We start from the raw sequence: 24,789 nt of genomic DNA, 5'->3' as shown, positions 1-24,789 counted from the left end.
ACTGTGGTCTTTTCATTTCGGGTGGGGGCGGGATGAGGACCTCCAGCGAGATTAGTTTGTGATCAGATCTCACCAGTGAGGGGTATACTTCTGGCGTTGAACATTGTGCTCCCATGTTCGTGATGATGAGATCAAGTATGTTCTCTCCTCTTGTGGGGATGGTGACTAGTTGTTCCATGGCATTTGAGTTTATGAATTCCAGGAACTTTTGGGCTAGAGTGTTTGGGCTTGAGTAGTGTTCCCAGTCTATATTAGGGTAGTTGAAGTCACCTAGTATGATGGTGTTCGGAGATACATTTATCCCTCCAGTGTTTTCAGGAAGGCCATGTGAGGTTCCTGAGTTTGCGAGGGTGGCCTGTAACATGCTACAATTTGCAGAGCAGCCTTGCCTATGGTTAATTGCACCTGGATGGTTTCCGATGCATCGTGCGATGCCACCAATCTTGAGGTGTGGGTGTCCTTGATGAATATGGATACCCCTCCTCCTTTCTTGGTATTGTCCGGGTTTTGTGGCGGAACGCATGATATGAGGTAAAACCTGATAGTGCTGGGGTGCTCTCAGGAGCCTTGAACCAGGTTTCTGTCACAGCACAGACATCGATGTTCTCCATACTGAGAAGGGCCTCAGTGCGTGCATCTTGAGGTTGAGACTTCTGGCATTGAGCAGCATTACCCTTAGTTTTTTTCTTTGTTTTGTTCTAGGGTGGTAGGTTTAGAATTTGAGCCTTGCCTAAAAAGGCACTATGGGGTGGCAAGAGCCTTTGCCAAAATCCGGAATCCCAGGTGTGACAAGTGCAAGCCGTCCCTTGCGGCAGCGTGGCTTGTCCAGCATGTCATCCCAGGCAGACAGACATTGGATCCCCTTTGAATGACACCAGAGTTTAAGCCAATTGTTAAAGCTGATCATCTTATCTCTGTATTGTGGCATCATTCTTGGTGAAGGTAGGATACTGCTCAAGGTCAGGGTCATACCTGCCTGGGCTACATAATCAGAGAGCTCCTCTATGTCTCTTTTCATGTAGTCCAGGGAGGTGCGTCTCAGGTCGTTTACACCAGCGTGGACAATGATTGAGTCGTACTTGTACCTGCTGTTGAGAGACCTGAGTGCATGCGTTATGTGGCGGATTCTAGCACCCGACAGGCAGCTTACTGTGACCTTCTCCTTACTCAGTCTGGTGAGCGGGACGTCAGTGTGTCTGACTATGGAGTCACCAATGACTAGTGTGTCTGGCATAGTGTTTGGCCTTAAGGGCTGTGACTGCTTGACACTCTGACTGTGTGGTCTATGTGATGCAGGTGTTGTGTTCTGAGGTGGTAGTTGTTTGGGTGTCTGCTTTGGTGGCCTCTGCTGTTTTGGTAGATTTTTGATCAGAGCCTCCGAGTATGTCTTTGTGTGTTTATGTGTATGATTTGAGGTTGTGATGGTATTATGTGAGACTGGGTCTATTGTGTGTGTGGTTACCTTCTCCTCCTGTCTGGTCTTGCCAGTCCTATGTTGAGAGAGCTCAGCCTCCAGTTTGGCCGTATAGTTGCATCTCTCGCATGTATTTGTGTTTTGTGGGAGGAGGAGAGGGTTGTCTGTGTACATGAGGCAATTGTAACATTGCCTCAATAATCCCAGGTTCACCAGCTGAGCAGGAGAGGATATTAGCAACTGATCCCTCGACATGCTAGAAGGAATAGACAGAAAAACTTACAAAAAGGTTTTGGGGGATGTGGGTGACCGAGAAATGGGGTTTGCTTTTTTTGGGGTACTTTCTATAACAAGAGTGCTGTATCGAGGTGATAAGTACTGTAGGAGCAAGTGCTTAGCTATACGGATAGAGAATAGTCTACTTGGGAGTCAAGTAGAGATAATTTATAGTTGTAGGATACACTAAATAGAACAGTAGTACACTATGAGGAAGGTAGTTTTAAGGGAAAATTTGAAGAGTGAACTTTAGGTAGCCCTAATAGTTTAAATCTGCTTAACTGGCGCTGCCCTAGTGTGCAACGGTAGCAGCTCCGCGCTAACACGTGCTTTATAGCAGGGGGCTGGAAAAAACAGAAAATGACCCAAAATGGCCAACAAATTACAAGTTGCTGCTTCTAACCACTCCTCTGAGGACAAACAAGCAGCTCAGTACTCCCCACTCCCACTGGTGAGTAAAGAAACTACCTCTGGCCACACAAGAAAATAACTTCAAAAAGATGTGTGATACTATGCAAGCAGTAGTTGTTATAAAACAGGGTAAACACACTTAGCAAGAGAAACACAGCAAAAATAAATAATTATGAGGTAAGCTTTATTAATATTAGCACTGTTGTAATATGGATACTAATATATGATGAAAAAACGATTGTGGGTTAGGAAGCAAGCATCTGCATTCTGATAGGATAAGGAAAGTACCAGCGGTGAAAACACCACTATGAGATGTACAGGAATTGAGTTAATGAAGTATGTAAGAGGTTTTGAAAAATATTAACTATTTTGTATATTTTCATTAATTAAATAAAAACGGAACATGATATTCATGCCAAGGTGGCCTACACAAACAGCGTATGCTAGAAGAAAAATACTGTTAGGAACACCTGACTTGAGTAAAACAGGGACACAGACATAACTATATGAGGTACACAGTATTAGATTCAGTACTATAAAATTGTTGATAGTATCTCAACGACTGTACGACAATGATGCCTTGTTTCCTTTGAGACAACCAGACTGTGGCATTAGTAGCCCCCAGCATTAGTTGTAAAGGTGGAGGGCTGTTAACTTGGTCATACCTGTCAGCTGCCCCTGATTTTGCCTCATATTTTACCAACGCTTGCAAAATGTTTAACCTTCTAATCACCGATGATACAATCCTTCAGAAAATGCATGTTGATGTGATACCTGTTGCTCTAGTAACTCTGCAAATAACTGACCTGTTTCTGACATCACCATTAAAGTTAATAATGTAACGTATATTACATATCTGTTATTTTCTGTTAACACAAATCCAGGCCCAGAAAGCTGCTGCCCCGTTAACGGAAAAGAACAGTTATGTTATTTCTACAACAGAGAACTATACCGTGTGTAGGCTTTATATGCATTTTTAGTCATATGACTATTATACGTAGCAAGATCTGTTTTGGTGGCAGTAATCGTGCCTCTCAACTGTCCCTGATTTAATTCAAACTTAATATTAAGTCTGTCCCTATTAATCCCACCCAAAACTGGTGACTTTAGGGTGAAAGTTGACGAATCACACTTAATTACTTCGGAAAATGTATATTAATACATCCTCATATTCTGCGATGCTGGAAGTTAATTGTACATTTTAAAAATGTCTTAAATTATTTCTGGATTTGTCCCCGATTCGTTGAGAGATATACTTTCTAGTATTTGTCGCAGCACCGCCCGGTCTCAGTCTTTGCCTTTATGATCAATTGGTACCCTGGCATGAAAGGCTGCAGAGGTAGACAGAGACCTGGTAGAGTGAGCCTTGATCCTGTGAGGTAGAGGTCTGCCCTCTGAACTGTAGATGAAAGCTATGCAACTTGAAATCCAGTTAGACAATGTAACCTTAGAAACTGGTAAGCCCAATCTGGAATCAGAAAAGGAAACGAACAACTGGTCTGACTTCCGAAATTCTGTGGTCGGTTGCAAATAAAAACGTAGCTGCCTGTGAACATCCAACTGGTGGAAACAATATTCCGCTGCATTGCTATGATTGGGAAAGAAAACTGGAAGCTCAATGGACTGGTTCAATGTGGCAGAAGAACAAACTTTGGGAACAAAAGAAGGATTGGCACGTAAAGAAACACTGTCTTTATGAAAGACTAAATAAAGTGGCTTAATAGACAGGGCATGTAGCTCAGAAACACGTCTGGCTGATGTAATAGCTACTAAGAACACTGTCTTCCAAGACAAATACTTTAGGGAAGCTGAATGAGACGGTTCAAAGGGAGGGGATGTTAGTTTGGACAACACAAAATTTAAGTCCCAAGAAGCCACAGGTTCCTGTAATGGTGGTCTCAGTAAAGTGGCTCCTCTCAAGAAGGTTTTGCATAACTTGTGAGACATAAGGTTGACATTTGGAGATCCCAAATAAAAATGTGAGATAGCCGCCAATTGTACTTTGATGGTGGCTGCGGCAGATCCCTGCTGAAAAAGCTCCAAAAGGAATTCCAGAATCACAGAACGGGAGCGGTGTAAGGATCCACTTTCCTTTTGTGCCCAAATAGAGAACCTTTTCCATTTACGATCATACAGTCTTCTGGTTGATGGTTTATGCGAGGATAAAAGAATATGGGACACTGATGACGAAACATCATGAAGCCTAACTAGACATGGAACTGGAGCAGCCAAGCTGTCAATTTGAGGGTGTGGAGACAGGGGTGTAGTGAACCCGACATGTGGGTCAATAGATCTGGAACTAGGTCCAGGATCCAAGGATTGTCCAGGAGAAGAGGCTCGAGGAAGGGGAACCAGACCTGACAAGGCCAGTAAGGAGCAATGAGGATTAACTTGCTTCCCAGTCGGTTGGCTTTCTGTCTCACTTTGGGGATAAGAGGGAATGGAGGAACAGCATAGAGAAGTCCCGTGGACCAGAGCGTCTCTGGGTGCTTCCCCCAGAGGGGGAATTAGGGAAAAATAACTACTGCACTTGGCATTGACTGGACTGGCAAAAAGGTCGCAGCAAGGTTCTCCCCATTTTCGGAAAATCTGTTCCACTATTTCCCGTTTCAGACACCACTCGTGGGGCAGCAAGATTGCCCGGCTCAGCTTGTCGGCCATCACGTTGGTTGTCCCCGGAATGTTTGTTGCCACCAGAAAGCACTGGGAAGAAACCACCCATTCCCAAACTTGCATGGCCTCTAGACAGAGTGGGTAAGATCTGGTACCGCCCTGTTTGTTGATATACCACGCAACCGACATGTTGTCTGAATGTATTGCAATCGTCCCTGCAGGAAGAAGATCCTGAAGTGCTTGCAATGCCAGAAGCACCACTCTCATCTCCAGGATGTTGATATGCAGATGAACCTCGTGTTCTTGCCATGTGCCGTGGACAGTCCTGCCAAGATAATGCCCCCCCCCACATGACCTGGGAGGCATCCATGGTCACAGTGGCAATAGGTTGGGTAGGCACAAAGGGAGCTCCCGTGAACAAGTTGTTGGGGGCTTTCCACCAATGAAGGCCCTTTTTGCATGATTCCGTCAGCAGAATAGGGTGATTTGCGGTAGATATTGGAACGATCACTTGGAGAACAGGAGCCATTGAAGGATTTTCATGTGCAACCTGGCTAAAGGTATTAACAGAATGGCTGAGGCCATCGTTCCAAGAAGATGAAGAATCCATTTTGCTTTGACCTTCCGAAGCAGAAAAAGATGCTGAAATTGTGAGATGAGGTTTTGTGCTCTTTCGGCGGTAAGACGAACTGTCATATCCACTGTGTCTACCTCTGCGTCTATAAAATTCACAGATTATGAGGGCAGTAATGCAGATTTTTCCCAATTTATGGAGATCCCTAGTTGAGCACAAAGCTGGATGGTGGCGTACCTGTTTTGGATAAGTAGATGCCTGGTGGGGGCGGTCAGGAGCCAGTCGTCCAAATACGGAAACACCTGTAATCCCTGACGTCTCAGGTGAGCTGACACTACTGCCATGCATTTAGTGAACACCCTGGGGCTGTGGTGAGACCAAAGGGCAGAGCACGAAACTGATAATGGCTGGCTCCCAGCCGGAAGCGCAGATACCTCCTTGACGGCTTGTCCATTTTTATATGGTAGTAGGGGTCTTGGAGATCCAGAAGCACATCCAATAGTTTTTCCCTAACAACGGGAGTATTGACTGCAGTGTGACCATCCGAAATTAGAAGTTATGTACTCACCATAACATTCCATCTGAGTAGGTGTATTCATTTGTCTGCAACCTGTGTTGTGTCTTGCAGCATTTCCTGGTTCGGGTTATGGATCCGATATCGGATCCGAACCGGCATGGTTTACCAGCTATGGAAATGAGCAACTGGTCGGATTGCCTATGACCAGCCGTCCTGTTTAGATAAAATATAAGTTGCCTGTGAACATCTAAGGAATGAAGCTTGTATTCACCCTTGTTTTGATATTTAGGAAAGAAAACAGGGAGGTTAATGGATTGATTAATGTTTGCTTCAGAAGCTACTTTAGGAAGAAAGGACGGGTCGGTCCTGAGGTAAACACGGTCCGGATGAAAGACCAAGTAAGGAGGTTTGGCTGATAATGCTTGAAGTTCTGAGACTCTCTTGGCCGAGGTAATGGCTACTAAAAAGGCGGTCTTGAAAGATAAGAATTTCAGATCTACCGTAGCCGGTTCGAAGGGCGGTCAAGGCCTGGAGGACCAAAGAAAGGTCCCAAGGGGGAACCACTTGCTTTACAGGGGGCCTGAGAAGGAAAGCATCTTTTAGGAAAATTTTACACAATTTGGCCGACATCAGTGGACTGGAGTCATGACCAATATGATAATGAGAAATTGCCGCAAGTTGTACTTTGACCGTGGAACTGCTGGCACCATCATTAAAAAGAGTGGTTAAGAAGTCAAGCACCAGAGGAAGGGGAACTGTGAAGGGGTTTAGGCCTTGCCGCTCCGCCCACAAGGAGAACCGTTTCCACTTACTGCGGTAGACTTTCCTAGTGGATGGCTTATGAGCTGCCACCAGGATGGCCTTAACAGGGGACGAAATACTGGGAGTCCTGATCAGGAGTGGAACTGGAGCAGCCAAGCGGTCAGCTTCAGGTTGTCCAGGTTCGGGGGAGATAAGCGGGATGGATGAGATATCAGATCCGGGATGGGATCTAGAATCCAAGGAGGATTCACTGAGTGAGACCTTAGGAAAGGGAACCAGATCTGTCGAGGCCAAAATGGAGCAATGAGAATCATTCTGCACCCCAACCGAGAGGCTTTCTGAAGAACTTGGAGCATCAGAGGCAAGGGGAGATAAGCATAAAGAAGACCGGGTGGCCAAGCATGCACCAGAGCGTCTCTTGGGGCACCTCCGGGAGGAGGTATTAGAGTGAAAAAACTGTCGCACTTGGTGTTTGAGGGAGATGCAAAAAGATCGCAACAAGGAGTTCCCCACCGTGCGAAGATGCATTCCGCTACCTGAGTATTGAGAGACCACTCGTAAGGGGTGAGAATGGTGCGACTGAGTTTGTCCGCCAGGATGTTGGACCGACCCGGAATATGCGTTGCTATGAGAAAGCGGTTGGTGGAGATTGCCCATTCCAACACTCTCATGGCTTCTCGACAAAGAGGGTAAGACCTGGTTCCTCCTTGTTTGTTGATATACCAGACAACAGACATGTTGTCCGATTGAATCGCAATTGTTCCCAAGGGAAGAAAGGCCTGAAGTGCTAGCAACGCTAAGAGCACTGCTCTCATCTCTAGAACGTTGATATGCATTGAGGTCTCTGAATCGTTCCACGTGCCTTGGACCGTCCGGCCTGCAAAATGCCCCCCCCCACCCGAGGCGGGAGGCGTCCGTGGTCACCGTGGCGAGAGGGGGAGAAGCACAAAAGGGGCGGCCTCCGTGGAGATCTGGAGAGTGTAGCCACCACAGGAGGGACCGCTTGCAAGCCTTGCTGATCGCAATGGGATGATGCATAGGAAGAGTAAGATACGACCACTGAACTAGGAGTGTCCATTGAAGGATGCGCATATTGAACCTGGCGAGAGGAAGAAGCGCTATCGCTGCCACCATGGACCCTAGGGCCCTCAGGACCAACTCCGCCGGAACTGAGGTTGAGTGGAGAATGGCCCGCACCTGGAGCTGCAGATTTTGAACTCTGTCCGCAGTGAGGAAGGCTCTCAATCTCCTCGTGTCTAACCTGGCACCTATAAAATCTATGAACTGCGTGGGTGCTAGGTTGGATTTTTTTGTGTTTATTGTGATGCCCAGACGAGGAGCAAGATGGAGAAAGGAGTCTCGCCAAGAGAAGTAGATGCCTTGTTGGGGCGGTGAGAAGCCAGTCATCCAGGTAGGGAAAGACCTGCACCCCCTGAAGCCTCAGGTGGGCCGCTACCACTGCTAATACTTTGGTGAACACCCTGGGGGCTGTGGTGAGACCAAAGGGAAGGACCCGGAATTGGTAGTGACTGGCTCCCAGCCGGAAGCGGAGAAACCTCCTGGAGCACCTGTCCATTAGTATATGGTAGTACGCATCCTTGAGGTCTATAGAGCACATCCAGTGGTTTTCTCCCAGAAGGGGGAGAATAGACTGCAATGTAACCATTCTGAATTTCTCCTTGGGAACTGCCAGGTTCAAGAGTGAAAGGTCTAAAATTGGTCTTAGATCCCCCGTCTTTTTTGGCACCAAAAAAAACCTGGAATAGAACCCTGATCCGATCTGGTCTGGGGGGACGGGCTGGATGGCTCTTTTCTTTAGCAGATGGCCAATTTCTGCCAAAGCGGCCTCCCACTGACCGGGTGGAACGTCGGGGAGGGACTTCAATTTTGGCATGTGACGAAAAGGGATACGGTATCCTCTGGATATGATCTGGAGGACCCAGCGGTCTGATGTTATGGACTCCCATGCCGCCAGGTGCTCCGAAAAACGTCCCCCGACTGCCTCCAGAGTGGAGCAGCCGGGCAACCCTTCAGGGCTGCTGCGCGGGCCATTCAGAGAAGGGTTCTCTGGACCCGAAGTTCCTGGGAGCCCCTTTGCCCCTGGGGCGGCGTCCTCCCTGTCCTCCTCTGCCACGGAAGGACTGGTTGTCCGGAGCAGGCTGGGATTGCTGTGACTTCCGGAACCACATCTTCTTCTGACCCTTTTGGTTCCTAGAATAGGGCCTCTGGGGTACAGAGAAGCTGATTCCGACGGCAGACAGCGTCTTCCCGTCCTTTTCGCTCTGGGTCAAAGTGTCACGAACAGTGTTGCCAAAGAGGGCAGAACCATCGAAAGGGGCGGTCGCAAATGACGCCTTGAAGGGCTCCGTGAAATCGCAATGACGGAGCCAGGCCTGACGTCTGGTAACTAGGCCTGCCCCTGCGGCTCTAGCGGCACCTTCCGTAGCATGGGACAGTAGCCGCATAGAGGTATTAGTGACGGACCTGAGAGTGGCCATACGGGTGGAGTGCAGCACTTTGTCCTCCTCCGACATGGACTCTGGGGGGGATGCAGCATATTCCTTTATAAGATCGCGCTGCATCCTAATCACGTGTGCCAGGTAGTTCAGCGCCCTCACTGAGAAGGTCGCTGAACTAAACATCCGCTTCCCCAAGCGGTCCATCATCCGAGACTCCTTGCTCGGGGGATGGACTGAGGGACTCTCTTGAGCAAGTTCCCTCTTGGTGGCAGCCGCCGTCAACATGGTATCTACCGGAGGCCCCTTACTCCAATGGGCACGGTCAGCCGGGGGACTGAGAATACGGTCGGGCCTTTTTGGGATTGGCTCCACGGTGTCCGGTTCCTTCCACGCCCTGGTGGTAATGAGGTCCACCAGGGGGTCGGCAGGAGGAGACACCCAAGAGGTAGACGGGCCCGCTTCAAATGCCTCCAAGAACACGGACTCGTCCGAGGAAGACTTGGGGGCAGACCACCCCCTTACACGGAGCATTTCCATGATGTCTCCAAATGAGACATCCTCAGGGGTGATCTTGGGAGCCTTCCCTTCCTCCAAGTCCGTGTCTTCTGTGAGAGACTCGGGAGTCAATGTGCCTCCTTTTGCACGTATGTTTGCGGGGAACATCCTCCGGGGGGCTGTCAGAGGACTCCTCGCAAACAGTGACCTGTTCCAAGGGAACAACTTGGGGCAAAGGAGCGGGCTGTCCCAAGGGCCGGATGGTGGAAGCCTGACCCAGTACAGATGGAGCGCGGGACAGAGCCGAAGCAAGTGCCGGGGGTCCGGAGACCCTCAACAGGGACCTCTCCACTACATCAAACGCCGAAGGGGAGCCGACCTCGACCAAAGGATCCGACAATCGGCTCCCCTCGGATCCGAGTGGATCGAGCCGGCGCGGCGCCGGATCCGGGGACAGTGCGCTCCGACACAGACGGCGCCGAAGGACCACTGATCCCCGGATCCGGCTCGGATCCAGGCTCCGAGAGGTCGGATCCGAAGCACTCGAGGGCAGGGTCGGATCCGAAGTACCGAGTACTATCGGCGCAGACCCACCCCCGGCTCCGAAGCTGCTCGGTTCCAACTGCTCCGAACCCGGGTAGCAGGTCGGAGAAGGAGCAATAGGTTTAAAGAAAGAAGTCGAGCTCCCCCCCAGAGGGGGGGGAGGCAAGAGCACTCCCATCTGCATCTGGGCCTGGATGAACCTTATCATCCGGTCCAGATCAGCGTCTGACAAGCTATAGGTCGATCTCGACGAGGCTACCGAGGTAGGCCTGGAGTGCCTCCTGGATAGCCTCGACGGAGATCGGGTCTCCTCCTCCTCAGGTCCCGGTGAAAAGCACACGGGTGACTGGAGCCGAGGAGGGGGAGAACCAGCAGACAAGGAGGCCGGAGGAGAAGCCCGCTTGGCAGGCGGGGCCGAAACAGAGGTCTCGGCCCGCCGCTTATGGTGCTTCTCCCTCCGGTCCTTCTTTCTAGCTTCCCTCTCCTCCGAACCACTACAGGGAGGTTGAGTCCCAGGAGGAGGAGGGGGAGCCAGAGAGGAGGTAACCTTCGAAACGGTTCCCCCCGAAGGAGCGGAGGCCGGAGCCGAATCCGAGGGCAAAAGTCCCGCCAGGACCAGCTTAGACCTCCGCTCCTTCAATGCCCTGGGGTTGAACCCTGCACAAATGGAACATCCAGAAGTGAGGTGTTCAACCCCAAGGCATCAAACACAGAGTGTGGCCAACAGCAGGGGAAAGCTTATGGCCACACTCGGAGCACTTAGAAAAAACAGCCTTAGGTTGTTCTGACATCCTAAAAGCTAAAAAGTTACTTAAACTAAAGGAAAAAAGTAAAAGTAACTAAACACACACAACAGGCCCAAACACACACTACGCTACCAGTGAGGGGAGGGAAACTAAGTAAAAATATATTAAATCACTAAACAAGTATAACTATCAAAACGGGAATCCTAAACTTTCACTCAACTTTCAAAAACAATTAAATTTTAACAGTATAAGAACTTTATAAAACCACTTAGCTGAAGAGCTCAAGAACACCAATCTGGTCACCAGCGCGGCAAACTAGATCTGAAGTCATGTAGGGAGAGCAGGGCATTATGGGTGAGGGGAGGAGCTGAGAGCTCGGATCCATAGCTGGTAAACCATGCCGGTTCGGATCCGATATCCGATCCATAACCCGAACCAGGAAATGCCGCAAGACACAACACAGGTTGCAGACAAATGAATCTCCTACTTCAGATCTTGTCCTTTTTCACGGATTTGTTTAATCTACTGAGGTCCAATATTGGCCTCCAGTCTCCGGTTCGTTGTGGGACTAAAAAGAACCTGGAGTAAGTTCCAGATCCTGTCTGGTCTGCTGGGACGGGCTGGATGACTCTTTCTGAGAGAAACATGTTGATCTCCACTGTTGCCTGATCCCTGTGACTGGGTGGAACATCTGGGATCTTCTTGGGAACAAATGGTGGAAGGGAAAAGGGTATGATATAGCCTCTGGTAACAACTCTTTGTACCCACTTGTCTTGTGTTATATTTAGCCAGGCTTCTGAATACAAAGAGATCCGACCCCCGACTGGCCCCAGAGAAACGCAGTCGGGCCTCACATCAGGAGAGCTAAGGCCACCCTCGAAAGGAACCACGGCCTTGCTGGTATTGTGGACCGCCCATGCGTCTAGGGTGGCGTCTACCATTTCCTCCTCCTCTGCCTCTGAGGGAGGATTCACTGTGTGTGTCAGGAAAGGCCCTCTGGGACTTTTTGAACCGCATCTTCCCTCCCCTTTGACCTTTGGGGTATGGTCGAGAGGGGACGGTAAAATGGACTCCCACGGCAGAGAGAGTCTTTCCTTCCTGTTCACACAGAGTGAGTGTTTCTTTCACCTTGGAATCAAACAAGGAGGAACCATCAAATGGGGTGTTGGTGAAGGTGGACTTCAAAAGCTCCGCAAAGTTACACAAGCACATCTAGGAGTGGCACCCAAGGGCAACTCCTGCACTCGCTACTCTGCTCGCTCCATCAGCCTCATGAGAGATAAGCCGCATGGAGGAGTTAACTACCGAATTTAGGATGGACAACCGAGCAGAGATCCTATCAGGGCCTCCCTCAAGACAAGCACCCTGCATGGAATCGCCTAACTCATTGAAGAGATCCCTCTGTAACCTCGTGAAAAGGGTAAGACAGTTCAGAGATCGAAGTGTAAAAGCCGCTGAACTAAATACATGCTTCCCAAATCTGTCCATCTGTCGAGACTCCTTGTTTGGCAGATGAACAGAGGAAGAAGTGTCCGCCAACTCCTCCTTCGTGGCTGCCGCCACCACCATGGCATCTATGGAACGCCCTTAGACAAGAATTCTTTTCCAGGAGGGGCAGACAGGAACTTATCTGGTCTTCTAGGGACTGGCTTCATGGCATTGGGAGTATCCCACACCTTCCGACTAACCAGATCCATTAGCTCGTCGAAAGGTGGAGACACCCAAGAGGCAGAGGGTTGAGACCCGAAAGCCTTCAGGTACACCGACTCCTCATCAGAACGGTTGACAGTGGGCCAGTCACACCTCTGCTTAAGGATCTCTAGGATGTCCACAAAGGAGACATCATCAGAGGACGACTCATCCTGGGAGTCAATATGCTTCCTCTTGTTTACTCTCTTCCGAGGGGGCTCCTCAAAAAGACCTTCTGGGGAGGCCCCAGAAGAGTGGGGGCCACCAGCCGGTGGCTCCTGAGGCTGTGAGTCTCTGCTGTGTAGGTACTGAGACCGAAGTGGAAGCCCTGGGGGAGAAGAGTGCCTGTACCACTGGCAGGGGCTGTCGATTGTGACAGCACACTCATCACCTCAAAAGCAGACCTCTCCGGCTCTGAAGACCGTCCCTGCTCCGAAGAGACAAAGGATGGTGCCGGAGCCCGAGCCATTAGCTCCAAGATAGATGCAGAGTCTGAGCACACCTTGGTGGAAGCACTGAGAGGAAGGCTCGGAACCGATAAAGATTGATTCAAACCCTCCCCCTCGGCGCCGATACAAGAGCTTCAGTCTCTGGAGCCAAGAGTGTCTGAGTCGAACTCGGCTCCAATTCAACAGCAAGGGGAGCCAGAACCGATGGTTCCTCCATTAGTAACAAGCACTCTGGCTCCAAAAAACCAACATGGCTCAGAGGAGGAATCACGGATGAGTAGCTCCGGAGCCAATTGGCATGACCGGATTAGGCAGGGCAGACGACTTCAGGAGTCTCAGTACTACCCTCTCCACATCTTCTTTCCGAAAGACTCCTGGAAGACCTAGAAGATAAAATTGGGGATCTCGATCTAGCAGGCACTGGAGATTTGACCATCAAGGAGACTGATAGGGACTCTACAGACCGGCTCTGAGACGCAGAGTCAACTATTTCTAAGGGTTCAGCAGTCGGCACCAAAGCACCTGTGACCGACTCTGAAACCACAGTGCTCTCCTTCGGCTCCGAAGACTGAGGAGTCGAGGCGGCAGATTTTGCTAATTTGGCTGGCGGCTCCGAAACACCAGCCGGTGCTGCAGAAGACCTTTTTGAACCTTTAGATTTTGAGTCAGATCTTGACTTTGAAGACTTAAACGAAGAAGCCGAAGAACCAGATAAAGCTTCCTCGAAGGGTGGCTTCAGAAGACACCTGAGTATCAGTTTGTTGTTTCTCTCCTGCAACACTCTAGGAGAGAAAGCATGACAGAACAAACATGATTCTTGCAAATGGATGGCTCCCAAGCAGTAGACACAGCTACTGGGCCATCCGTCAAAAACATTTTCTGGGAGCACTTCATACATTTTTTAAACCCAGAGGGTTTGTGCTCCTTGCTATCTTTAGACATTGTAACACACAAGCAACTAGAGGAGAAAAGAGAAAGAGAATGAGAATGACTGAGGACTAGGTCCTCTAACTAAAACGAGCCTAGCCCTACGGCAGAATTACACGAGGACTAGGTCCTCTAAGTTAAACGGGCCTAGCCTGGTGTAAGAAAAAAATTAGATCTTTCACTAACAGACAGATATTCAGTCATACAGTGGAGTAGAAAATATGAGGACTAGGTCCTCTAAGTTAAACGGGCCTAGCCCTGTGAAGTGCTGGGTCTTCTAATTCAAACAGACCAAGTATACCACAACACACACACACACGCTCAAAGGATAGGATAAAAAAACGTTTGCAACTGTAAATTGATTAAGACTTTAGCGGGTCCCCGATAAAGACCACCAGTCAACAATAATTGATTGACAGGAAAGTAATCAGTAGGAGCCCCTATTGATTAAGAACGGCAAAACCACCAAAACTAACTATCTACACAATAAATCGCAACTGCGCCTAACTACTTATACACAGGAGACTACTACTGCTCACACAAGACCACAAGGCAATTAAGATAAACCCTAAATGTATACTTTCCAGTAAATAACAGGAAAATGGCGAAACTGCCAAAACTAATGATTCAGGCAAAAAGCACAACTGCACCTAACTACTATGGTCAAACAAGACCAGAAGACAATTAAGATAAAGCCCTATATATGTACATATTCAGTAAATATGCAAAAAAACACTAGATAATGAAAAATGCAAAAACTTAGTCAGAGCCAAGAGAATCACATCCGAATTCGTCGACGTGGCAAACGAGATCTGGGGATTGCACTGGTGCACCATGGGATACCTGCTTAGCCATGAGCCAACCAGAAGTCTTCGAGCTTGAAAATCGTCCGAGTCGGAGCAGAGGATCAGCTCCAATCCCATATGTAAAAATGAAGGTGAGATTGGACTACCTAACATCTTTATTTTGGTGTGGACCTGCTGTGTACACTTGGACTGTTTTACTTTTGGTACTCCATTTGGCAGATACAGACTTCTAGGAATGCCATTTGGAATAAATTCTGCTAGTGAAAGTTTTCAGCTTGCAATGGAACAAATTTTTTCAGGTTATCCTTGTGCCATAATAGTAGACGATCTATTAGTTGGCGGCAATGGAGAAGCAGGGCATGACAGAAACCTCAAGAAAGTTCTAGACAGGGCATGTCAAGTAAACAAGCTCAACTCTCTGAAGTGCAAATTCAGACTTCCAGACGTGACCTAGGTAGGACATTTGTTTACAAGTACAAAGTTAAGACCTGACCCAACCAAACAGCTATTTTAGAGATGTCCGCACCAGATAATGTGCAAAGTTTACAGCGTTTTCTGGGCATGGTCAACTATTTAGGCAAGTTCATACCAGATTTCAGTGAGATGGCAGCACCTTTAAGAGAGCTAACATGCAAAAATGTTGTATGGTCATGGTTGCATCATCATCAAAAAGCATTTGATGACCTTAAGCAAAAAATTGCCACCCCACCTACGTTAAGATAATATGATGTTAATAAACCATTGGTTCTTTCCTGTGATGCTTCAAATTTTGGTCGTGGTGCAGTTATTCTTCAAAAGGGCAGACCAGTAGCCTATGCACCTAGGACACTTACTCAAACTGAGATGCATTATGCTCAAATTGAGAAAGAGCTTTTGGCGATAGTTTTCACATGTTTCAAGTTTTACAATTATATTTATGGTCAAGCTTTCCAGATTGAAACTGATCATCAGCCTCTAGTTACCATTCTGACGAAGCCTATGCATTCCGCTCCAGCAAAATTACAAACAATGTTGCTCACATTGGAAAAGTACAATTTCAAAATGGTCTACACTAACGGTAAATAGCTCTATCTGGCTGATACCTTATCTAGATTGCCTAGAAGTACAACAGAACAGCTTGATCCTGAAACTTTTCACTTTGATGCAATGTCAGCTCGTAATTTTTCCACCACTAAACTTGATTACTTGAGAGATCACACTATGAGTGATCCAATTTCACAAAAGCTTAATCACTACATCAATGTCAGATGGCCATCAAAGCAATCTAGTGCATCACCTGGTGTGCAATTGCATTTTCCTTACATAGATGAATTGTTGATGGAAGATGGCATTATTTTCAAAGATTCTAAAATTGTTGCTCCTGCTTCCTTACAGCAAGAATATATTCAGATTTTGCATTGTGGTTACCCAGGTTAATTATCCACTAAGAGAAGAGCAAGAGAACTAGTACTTTGGCCTTCATTGTCAAAAGACATTGATAGAGTTCTTTCTTCTTGTTCAGCATTGAAAAAGGCTTATGGCAGAAACCGGTCTCCATATATTTTTGACTTAATAAAAGTACCTCTCACTTGAGTGTTGGCCTTTTTTGGATTGCATCAGTATGTAAAAATACCAGAGCGCATTTGCAATTGAGAACTGCTTCAGCTAAATCCAACACCTGAACTACCTTGGTCTACTGTAGCAACTGATATCTTTGAGTGGAACAATCAACACTATTTGGTTTTGGTAGACTCTTACTCGAATTGGTTTGAAATTGACCTGCTCTCAAACGTAACTTCAACAGCTGTTACACCAAGTTAAAACATCACTTCTCAGTTCATGGTAGTCCACGCAAACTTTAGTCTGACAATGGTACTCAATTTACTAGCCCGTTGATTCAGAAACTTGCCAGAGAATGGGACTTTGTACATGTCACTAGTAGTCCTAAATATCCTCAATCCAATGGTCTAGCTGAACGAGCAGTGCAGAAGACAAAGCAATTATTTGAAAAGTCAAATCGAGACAATACCAATGTATTCTTGAATTTACTTAATCTCAGAAACATACGTCATGATATTCTTGGCTCAACTGCTCAAAGACTACTTTCCAGACAAACTAGAACTACTCTACCTATTTCATCGAGTTTGTTACAGTCTAACTCTAAAAACAATAAAACCATCAAGGATCAATTGTTGAAGCATAATATCCAGAAATCTAGTTACGACAGATCAAGCAGATTACGTCATTCGTTGAATTAAGGAGAGACTGTACGAATTCAGACAACGAAAGGTTTTGATCAAATAGGACAGATGACAGCCATCTGTGCCAAGCTGAGATCTTATTTGGTAAGCTCCTAGGGTGTGGAGTATAGCAAGAATTGCAGACATCGTCTTCCTGTACCAGAATCATCATCATTGCAATCACAACATTGTATCTGTGATGCAAACTCTAAATCCTAGAATGAGTCAGATGTTGTTTCTAGACCAGAATGTGTTCAAAAGTCTGATTCTGTTCCAGAAAGTAATGTGAACATTCCACAGGTCAACAATTTTGCAGATTGTCCCAGTTGCTAAATCTGATTCCCAATTAAATGTCACATGATATGGATGAGTTTCTAAGCCTAGTGAGAAATACACAGCAACATGGACTTGACTGTACATCTGTGTGTACTTAGTATTGTATAATGCATGTCTTTAGATTATCTGTGATTTCTGCATGCTAAATAATCTCATGACAAACTGCATGATCTATTTCTCAAAGAGGGAGGATTTAGATCAGAGTATAATGTGCATGTGCTATGTCTTTAAGAAACATGCGAGGCTGTACGTGCATGTATAAATTCCAGACACAATCCCTAGTGCCATTTTGTAGAAGCAGCCAGTGAGTGATCATATATGATAGCAGTAGACAGTTTGTATATAAGTTACTTAGTCATAGTCAATAAGCCTCTACAGTGATGTGTTTGTACAGAATAAAACTGCTTAAACAGAACCCACAAAGACTCGTTTATTCGCGCACCAACACGAAAGTGACAATTGTATTTAACAAACAACCCCACCCGTACTATATATTATATACAGTATCTTACAACAAAACAAAAATGTAGTCAAGGACCTTAGAACGTAGGTTGACAATTTCATCTCCTTTGATTATTATGTAGCAACTGTACTCAAATTTCTTCTATTCTGTACAACTATTAGGCAAGGGTATATCTTCCAGATCCAAAGAAGTCGCCATTCCCTTATATTCAGTCCGGATTACACCAATCATTGAAGAAAACAATGATTGGTCTAATCAGTGCTGTACAAACCAATCACTGAGTACAACAATGTACCACAACACACATATGTAACAACTACAGAAGCCCAAGATGTTCATAATCAATAAGATTATGAGTTTAAGGACCTTGGGCTACTAAAAGAGGTAAGAAGCTCTATCCCATTACTCAGTATCTTAGGTACTCTCGATGGGCAACCAATGTCTTACACCTACCATGCCATCACAGACCCTGTTGTACCCAGATTTTCTGTACCACCTCAACTCTACTAGCTCCACAAACACCAGAAAGACAGACCTAAATCTAAACAGAACAAGAATGACTGGCAGTTTCATTATCTAGCATCTCCTCCATCTCTGGAATAAACTTCCCCTACAGGAAGCAGTGCAGCACGTTACCACCATTCAAACAACAGAAGCTGGGTGATTGGATGGCTTTACAAATTTACCCGAGGACTGACTGGCGTAGCCCTCCTAAAGAAAGGGGTTACAGCCTGAATGTGAGTATTGGCAAGGTGTTAATGATTGCGAGACTAATTTCCCTTGCAATTTGTATGACTCCTATGAAAAAACTGTGTTTGGTGTAATAGTGGTCATATGCAAAAAAAGGACATTCTCCAATTTAATGGCATTCTTAGGACAAACAATGGCCTTCATTTATTAAATCCAAATAATCATAACAATGTAACAGAAGATGCTATCCAAGTTCCATTAGCATGAAAGGGGTCCCCTCACAATGGCTCTAGCTGCACGTTGGTACATGCTTAACATAAGATCACGTCCAGATGACCAGTGTTTTACAAAACTCATCCTGCCAAACAACCGGAGAAATTAAACAGCAAAGCAAAAAAGTAAAAGTGATTTTTTTTTTAAATTATTTTAGTCATAACACAGTGCATATTAAGTACTGCTCCCATGGTATCTGAAGAATTGTCACTCTCTGTTAATAATCCAAAATTATCTTTAAGCAGACTGGGAGTAGAAATTAGATGATGGTGATGAAGTATGTTCTTGTTTCAATAATGTAAACACTCAAGACTATGATGAGCCTTGAAGTACACTTTCTCTTCCCTACAGGCATCTGAAAATATGGCTAAATCTCTTAAAAAAAATTTTTATCCTACAGACTAAGTACTACTAAGTAAACAAACAATACCTTTTCCAAATATCTTTGGATAATGATTCCAGGATTTTCTAAGCATGTTTCTGCCAACCAGATTCCAGACAGCCTTAGACATTCTGCATACATTGGTGCTAAGCTTGGATCATACTCCACCTTTAAAAGAAATTAAAGTTACAAGATTAAGAACAAAAGCATTTAATACATGTAATTCACCACCCAAATGGATCTGTCAGCTTTGTTTCACTTCGACAGTAAAGCTAAAAACTAATCATTCCCTCAGGAAATTGAAAACAGTATACCTTCATTCCAAACAACACTAAGTAACAATCTACAAAATTCCGTAATCTGCAAATAAGAGACAATAAACTCCATGTACTACTATTACTTCAGAACTTCTAATGTTTAATAATGTCAAATAGATTTACAACACAATTTTAAACTCAAGAATTCACACTTTCGTACAGTATAAGCACAGATTATTTTTTAAAACCAGAAAGAGACGACACGTAAAGAAAAACTCCTGTTCATATTTCAAAATATTGAAAAGATAAATGTCAGTAAATCCAAAAGCAGTCATCTCAGCTTCTACAGCATCTCTACTCAGAAGAAAAAGTATACAGACAGAAGAACAGGAGTTTTAATTTTATGTCAGAGGTCAGCGAAATCCATGAACTACTCAATGACCTTGCAAGTTTCCCCATAAAATAATCATCATCTTTGTACTTTCTAGTAAGTTTATGAAAAGTAATTCTCATTAATTGGTGACCACTGTCACTGAACAGCTGTACTAGGGTATCCTCGTACCTTTACAAGATGCATTGTTAAATAACATGGAAGTGCTATGAGCTCTGTGCAATAATCTGAGAGCTACATCAAATATTTTCAGTAAAAATTAAAAAAGAACAGAAAAAAAACTAAAATGCACATATTTTATTGCAATAAATTTATCAGAAAATAGGTGAAAACCATAGCAGCACAGTATATTATTCCCTTCAAATAAGGGAGGGGAATGAATTATTAATTTAATTTCTTTTTGTAAATCCACTTAAATGCAGTCACCCTAACTGAGCTAATACCGAACTAAATCTTCTAAGGATACAAAATATTTACACTTAACTTTCTACTTAACTCAAAATGCAACAAAACTGATTTAAAATGATGTACATCTCTAATAAAGTATTTAACCTCTTATCAAGTCCGTCCCTTTACCATTACATAAACCATCTTTTAGATATATGGTTCACAGGAGACCAAGAGTACAATCTGAAGGTGCTTTCGATGGTGAACTTTTATATCTATGCAATGTCTTGTACAGCTCAATTCATCACATATGCCTCCCCCTTAAGGCCCAATACACTTAATAAATTTACCACAGAAAATGATATTTCAGTATTCATTTCATAATGTAATTGAAATAATGTAGTCAATTCACAACTTATACACAGGCGATCAATATTTATGTTCTGTACAACTTTCAGTACATGCTGGTTAAAAAGTAAAAAAAAAAATGAAGCATTTTCCAAATGTGATTTTCTCACATCACGTAAGAATTCCTAACTTTATGAAACTTCAGACTCATTCACTGTTATGACAGTTTCTTGTGAAGGGTTTTGTCAACAGGTCAACACTGTGAACTGACTCCTTCTCAAGATCTCACCTATCTACACAGTCACAGTTGAATACAAATACAATACAATGTATTATTAAATATTAAGGCATTCTTTTCTTCAGGAGTGTCCCTTAACCATTGAAGGTTTAATTTCAAATGGACTGGATAGAGCGTATCTTACAAGAAATGCCACAAGCATTTCCTTAAAGTCAGTAAGAAACAAGAGATAGTTTGCCCACAGCAATACCTGGAATCCACTTAGGACCTCCCTACGTAGTATCAGAATATTTGTTAGACCATTGCTTTTCCAAGTACTGTTTCTTTCAAACAGTTTCACTCAAACTCAGTTTTATCAGGTCCAAGAAGATTCTGATACATCCAATGCATAACAGTTCTGCATTTGACTGCCTCTACTTCCAAATTTCCAAGTCGATCCAATTTATGTATTTATTTATTTATTTTATTTCCATTTTTTACTGGGTAAGTCTGACTAGGCTGAATGGCCCGTTCTCAGCAGAGTCCCAGGGAGAAAAGCTCCACAGCATATTCAACAGAGATTAATACATTAGAACAATATTTAAACAGTAGAAAGTAAGTGTGGCTTACAAGGACAAAAATAAAAGGATAATTCAACTAGCACTACACATTATTTAAATGTTAAACAGAATCTATAATATAACTTACAGACATTGCTAAGTAGTAGGAAGGTAGTAAATAGTGGAAAGGGAAAGAAGCTTAAAAGGGCCTTACTAAAACGGACACCTGGTGTCAAAGTCATGGCCTCAAGCTAAATGCCAAAAAATGCACAGTCATCCCATTTGGGAAAAACAAAACACCCACAAATTACCACATAGGTGGCAGCCCCCTTAATACAGAAGAGGTAATAAGAGATTTGGGGACCCAGGTAGATAGTAATATCTCCTTTGACAATCATATTGCCAAAGTAGTTAGGAAATCCTTCTATGTGGCCCATCTAATTACTAAAGGGTTCGCATCTAGAAATAGAGAGGTTATAGTGCCTCTCTACCAGTTACTTATCAGACCCATCATAGAGTACAATGCCCCATTTGGGAAGTACCTCACAAGACACTTCCAACAGCTGGAAAGATCACAAAAGTACCTCACCAAGAGGATTACTGGCCTCAAACATATGTCCTATGCAGTCCGACTGAAAAAACTCCGACTGTACTCAGTGGCATATCGCTTACTCAGAGGTGATCTCTGCCGGACTTACAAAACCATGTCCAACTCAGAATTGATGGACATGCTCCACCTAAAGAAATCCAAGTCATTGCGAGCCACGCACTCTACTGAGCTAAACCTCGCCACAACAATAAACAGAACATGCTGGAGGGACAGATTCCTGTCACAGAGACTCCCCATGCTTTGGAACAAAATTCCAAACTACATTAGGCAGAGCCCCTCACTAACACTCTTCAAGAGAAACCTTGACGATTGGATGGGTAACAGAAAATACACCCCTGGGATCACTTCATTAGCTCTGCTTGACAGAGGATCAGTTAATTAATCAATGGGGCGGCAAAAGCCGACACACTCTGGGCTAGGCTTATAAATGCCCTCGGGCAGAAAGCCTAGTACCAACCTATGAAAGAAAATGCCAATTTTTATCATCAGTTTTCAATGTGGTATTTGATCATTTCTTTATGTCTGTCTTGGAAGTTTGTACAAACCTTCCACTGCCTGTTGGGTGTCTTGGTGCACTACTCGAATGGATTACTCATTTTGTTTTCATTTTTTTAACAAAACAGCAAACCTCTTCTGACATAAACCAGGTTCTACTGTTGATGATGAACACGATTTATAATCATTGTGCACATACCAATCATCCTATTAGTGCAAGAAGTCTGGACAAATCCAAAGATACTGTGAGGATAAAGGCCCAAAATCAGAGAGAGACTAAATATTGCTCTTATTAACATAGAAAGTTGCTAGAATAACAGGTTTTGTATCAGCATGTATTTTCTGAATCATATAAAGTCCGAAACTTAAAGCTCTGTCATTACTTAGTGACTTCAGTCCTCAACAATTCGCCAAAACTCCTACAAAAATTTTATGATGAACAGACCAAAAATATCGGGCAAAATTCTGGACAGTTAAGCAGTACGATTGTGCCTCATGGAGCAGGGCAGGTACACATTAGACACACATACCAAAGCTTTCTACAATTTATGTGTGGAGCTACACAATGAGGTTAAGCTGCTGTACACAAACTTACCCCACTGTATACCCACAGTACTCTGTGCATAGAATGCCTAAGGAAATGGTCCCTAACCCACACCCAAGGTCTGACTGTAAGACAGACATACTACAGCAGCTGCATACAAGCAGGCCCCAAGTACATAAATTACAGGACATTAACCAAATACCGACAGTTGATATGGTGCATTTGACACAGCAGATCCCACTTCTCTGCTGATATGCTCCTCAGTGGTCAACAGCAGCACATATATTAAAAAAGTACTGAAAAACACTTTCACAGGAGTAACCCTACCAGTTTCACTGTCTCCAGTGGTGCAGTATAGCTATTACCACAAACACACCTCTTCCTGACCCCACACCAGCAAAAATGCAGCAGTATCATAGCCAGTGAACGGATCCCAACTTTAGCATAATTATGTTACTGTTCTTTACCGCACAGTCAAGACAATGCATGGTGAAACTTTTATACACTGCATTCTGTCATGACTGAGGAGCAAGGAACAGACTTGATGTTGCCACCAACCCACTACATATCATGAAACACAGAGCACCAAATTCATAAATGTGGTCTGTCTCCTCATTACTACAGAGATCTATGTTTATAAATCATAACAATGAAAGGCTAGTGTACTAAACACAGCATGCACACTATATTTCTACAAGTGCATACAATGTTTCTGAATCCAGAGGAGTATGCCCAGGCAAACCAACTAATCATCTACTAAGATGTAAGTTCCATCATAAAAATTATTTTAGCCATTCTGAATATGCTAGATTCTTAAATTCAAAAATGGTTCTGCATGTCACTTAATAAGTTTTCCTGGGCCACCACCCAAAATGGGCACCTGTGTCCAGTAGGCTAACCCGAGTAATAAAACATTAAAAAAAAAAAATCAATATATAATCATACCCAAAATCCATCTGGAAACTTCCACAGGTGTAATTCTCTCTCTTCAGGCATTTTCAGTTCCATCTAGCATGGCATGCATTTTTTTGTATATAGTTTCAATTTTTCATCAATCTTTCGCTGCCTGACAACTTTTCTTGGTAGTGTATTTTTTTTTTTTTTTTTTTTTTTATAATGTTAGGGTTAACTGTAGGGAATTCTTCATATACAACTATTTCTAAGTTACCTGCCATCACTGAAAGTACAAATCTCCTCCTGTGGACCATTTTTAAAGTCTTCTCTACTTTTGCAGGCCAGCTGTCCGTAACAAAAATCATAATGCTTGAAAATTCTTTATCTGTGCTAGTTGCACGTGCTATCAGTTCAGCTTTAGCAGGAATGCTCAAAGCCTTCACATAACCTGTGACCACTTTTATAGCTTCATTTAACTTTTATGTAAAGAATTTCTAAGAGTGCAGCTGCAATATGACATAACTCTTACAAATTCTACTCAAGAGCAATTATCTAGCAATTTTATACCCCAACTCTGCATTTTTTTTTTTTTTGCTGCTATCATTGTAGGCAAACATTTATACCACAGAAATTATAACAAAAGTGTATGTCACTGAACAAATGAAATTTCTGCCTCAGGGTACTGATGGAATTTCTTTACTTCAAAAATCAAAGTGAAAGTTTCCTTCTTAATTTGACAATGAAAAGAAAAAGTGTTATCAGTGCTCAAGAAACATTGAAGGTATGAAGAGCTGAATCACTGCACCTGTGTCATACGTCGAGGAATCACAAGCAACTGACATTGGTAATTCTTAATCATAATGTACCAGCACTTTATCACAAGTCAACATTTCCTTACATTTCCTAAAAGCTGTTTGCTCAACTTAATTTCATTGCTAAGGTACATTTTCTTTCAGCAATCACCTCAGTTGGTCTAACACTGTACTTTAGATAGGCATAAACTGTGTGTGTGTGCGTGTGTGTGGGGGGGGGGGGCACAAAT

General features: G+C 44.3%; 1 protein-coding gene across 3 annotated transcripts in view; it reads right to left on the bottom strand.

Moving 5' to 3' along the window:
* The window catches only part of ATM (ATM serine/threonine kinase), a 3,174,581-nt gene that overhangs the window by 672,207 nt on the left and 2,477,585 nt on the right, over positions 1-24,789 (bottom strand). For all 3 annotated transcript variants that reach the window (XM_044072618.1, XM_044072619.1, XM_044072620.1), the window contains one exon: positions 19,093-19,212. In XM_044072618.1, coding sequence (XP_043928553.1) covers positions 19,093-19,212 — 120 coding nt within the window. The remainder of the gene's footprint in view (positions 1-19,092; positions 19,213-24,789) is intronic.

This window comes from Protopterus annectens, chromosome 5.part0 (assembly GCF_019279795.1).
Source record: "Protopterus annectens isolate FY-2018-M chromosome 5.part0, PAN1.0, whole genome shotgun sequence".
Taxonomy (NCBI): domain Eukaryota; kingdom Metazoa; phylum Chordata; order Ceratodontiformes; family Protopteridae; genus Protopterus; species Protopterus annectens.
Note: the sequence above shows the minus strand (reverse complement) of the source record. Positions and strands in the feature narration are given on the sequence as shown.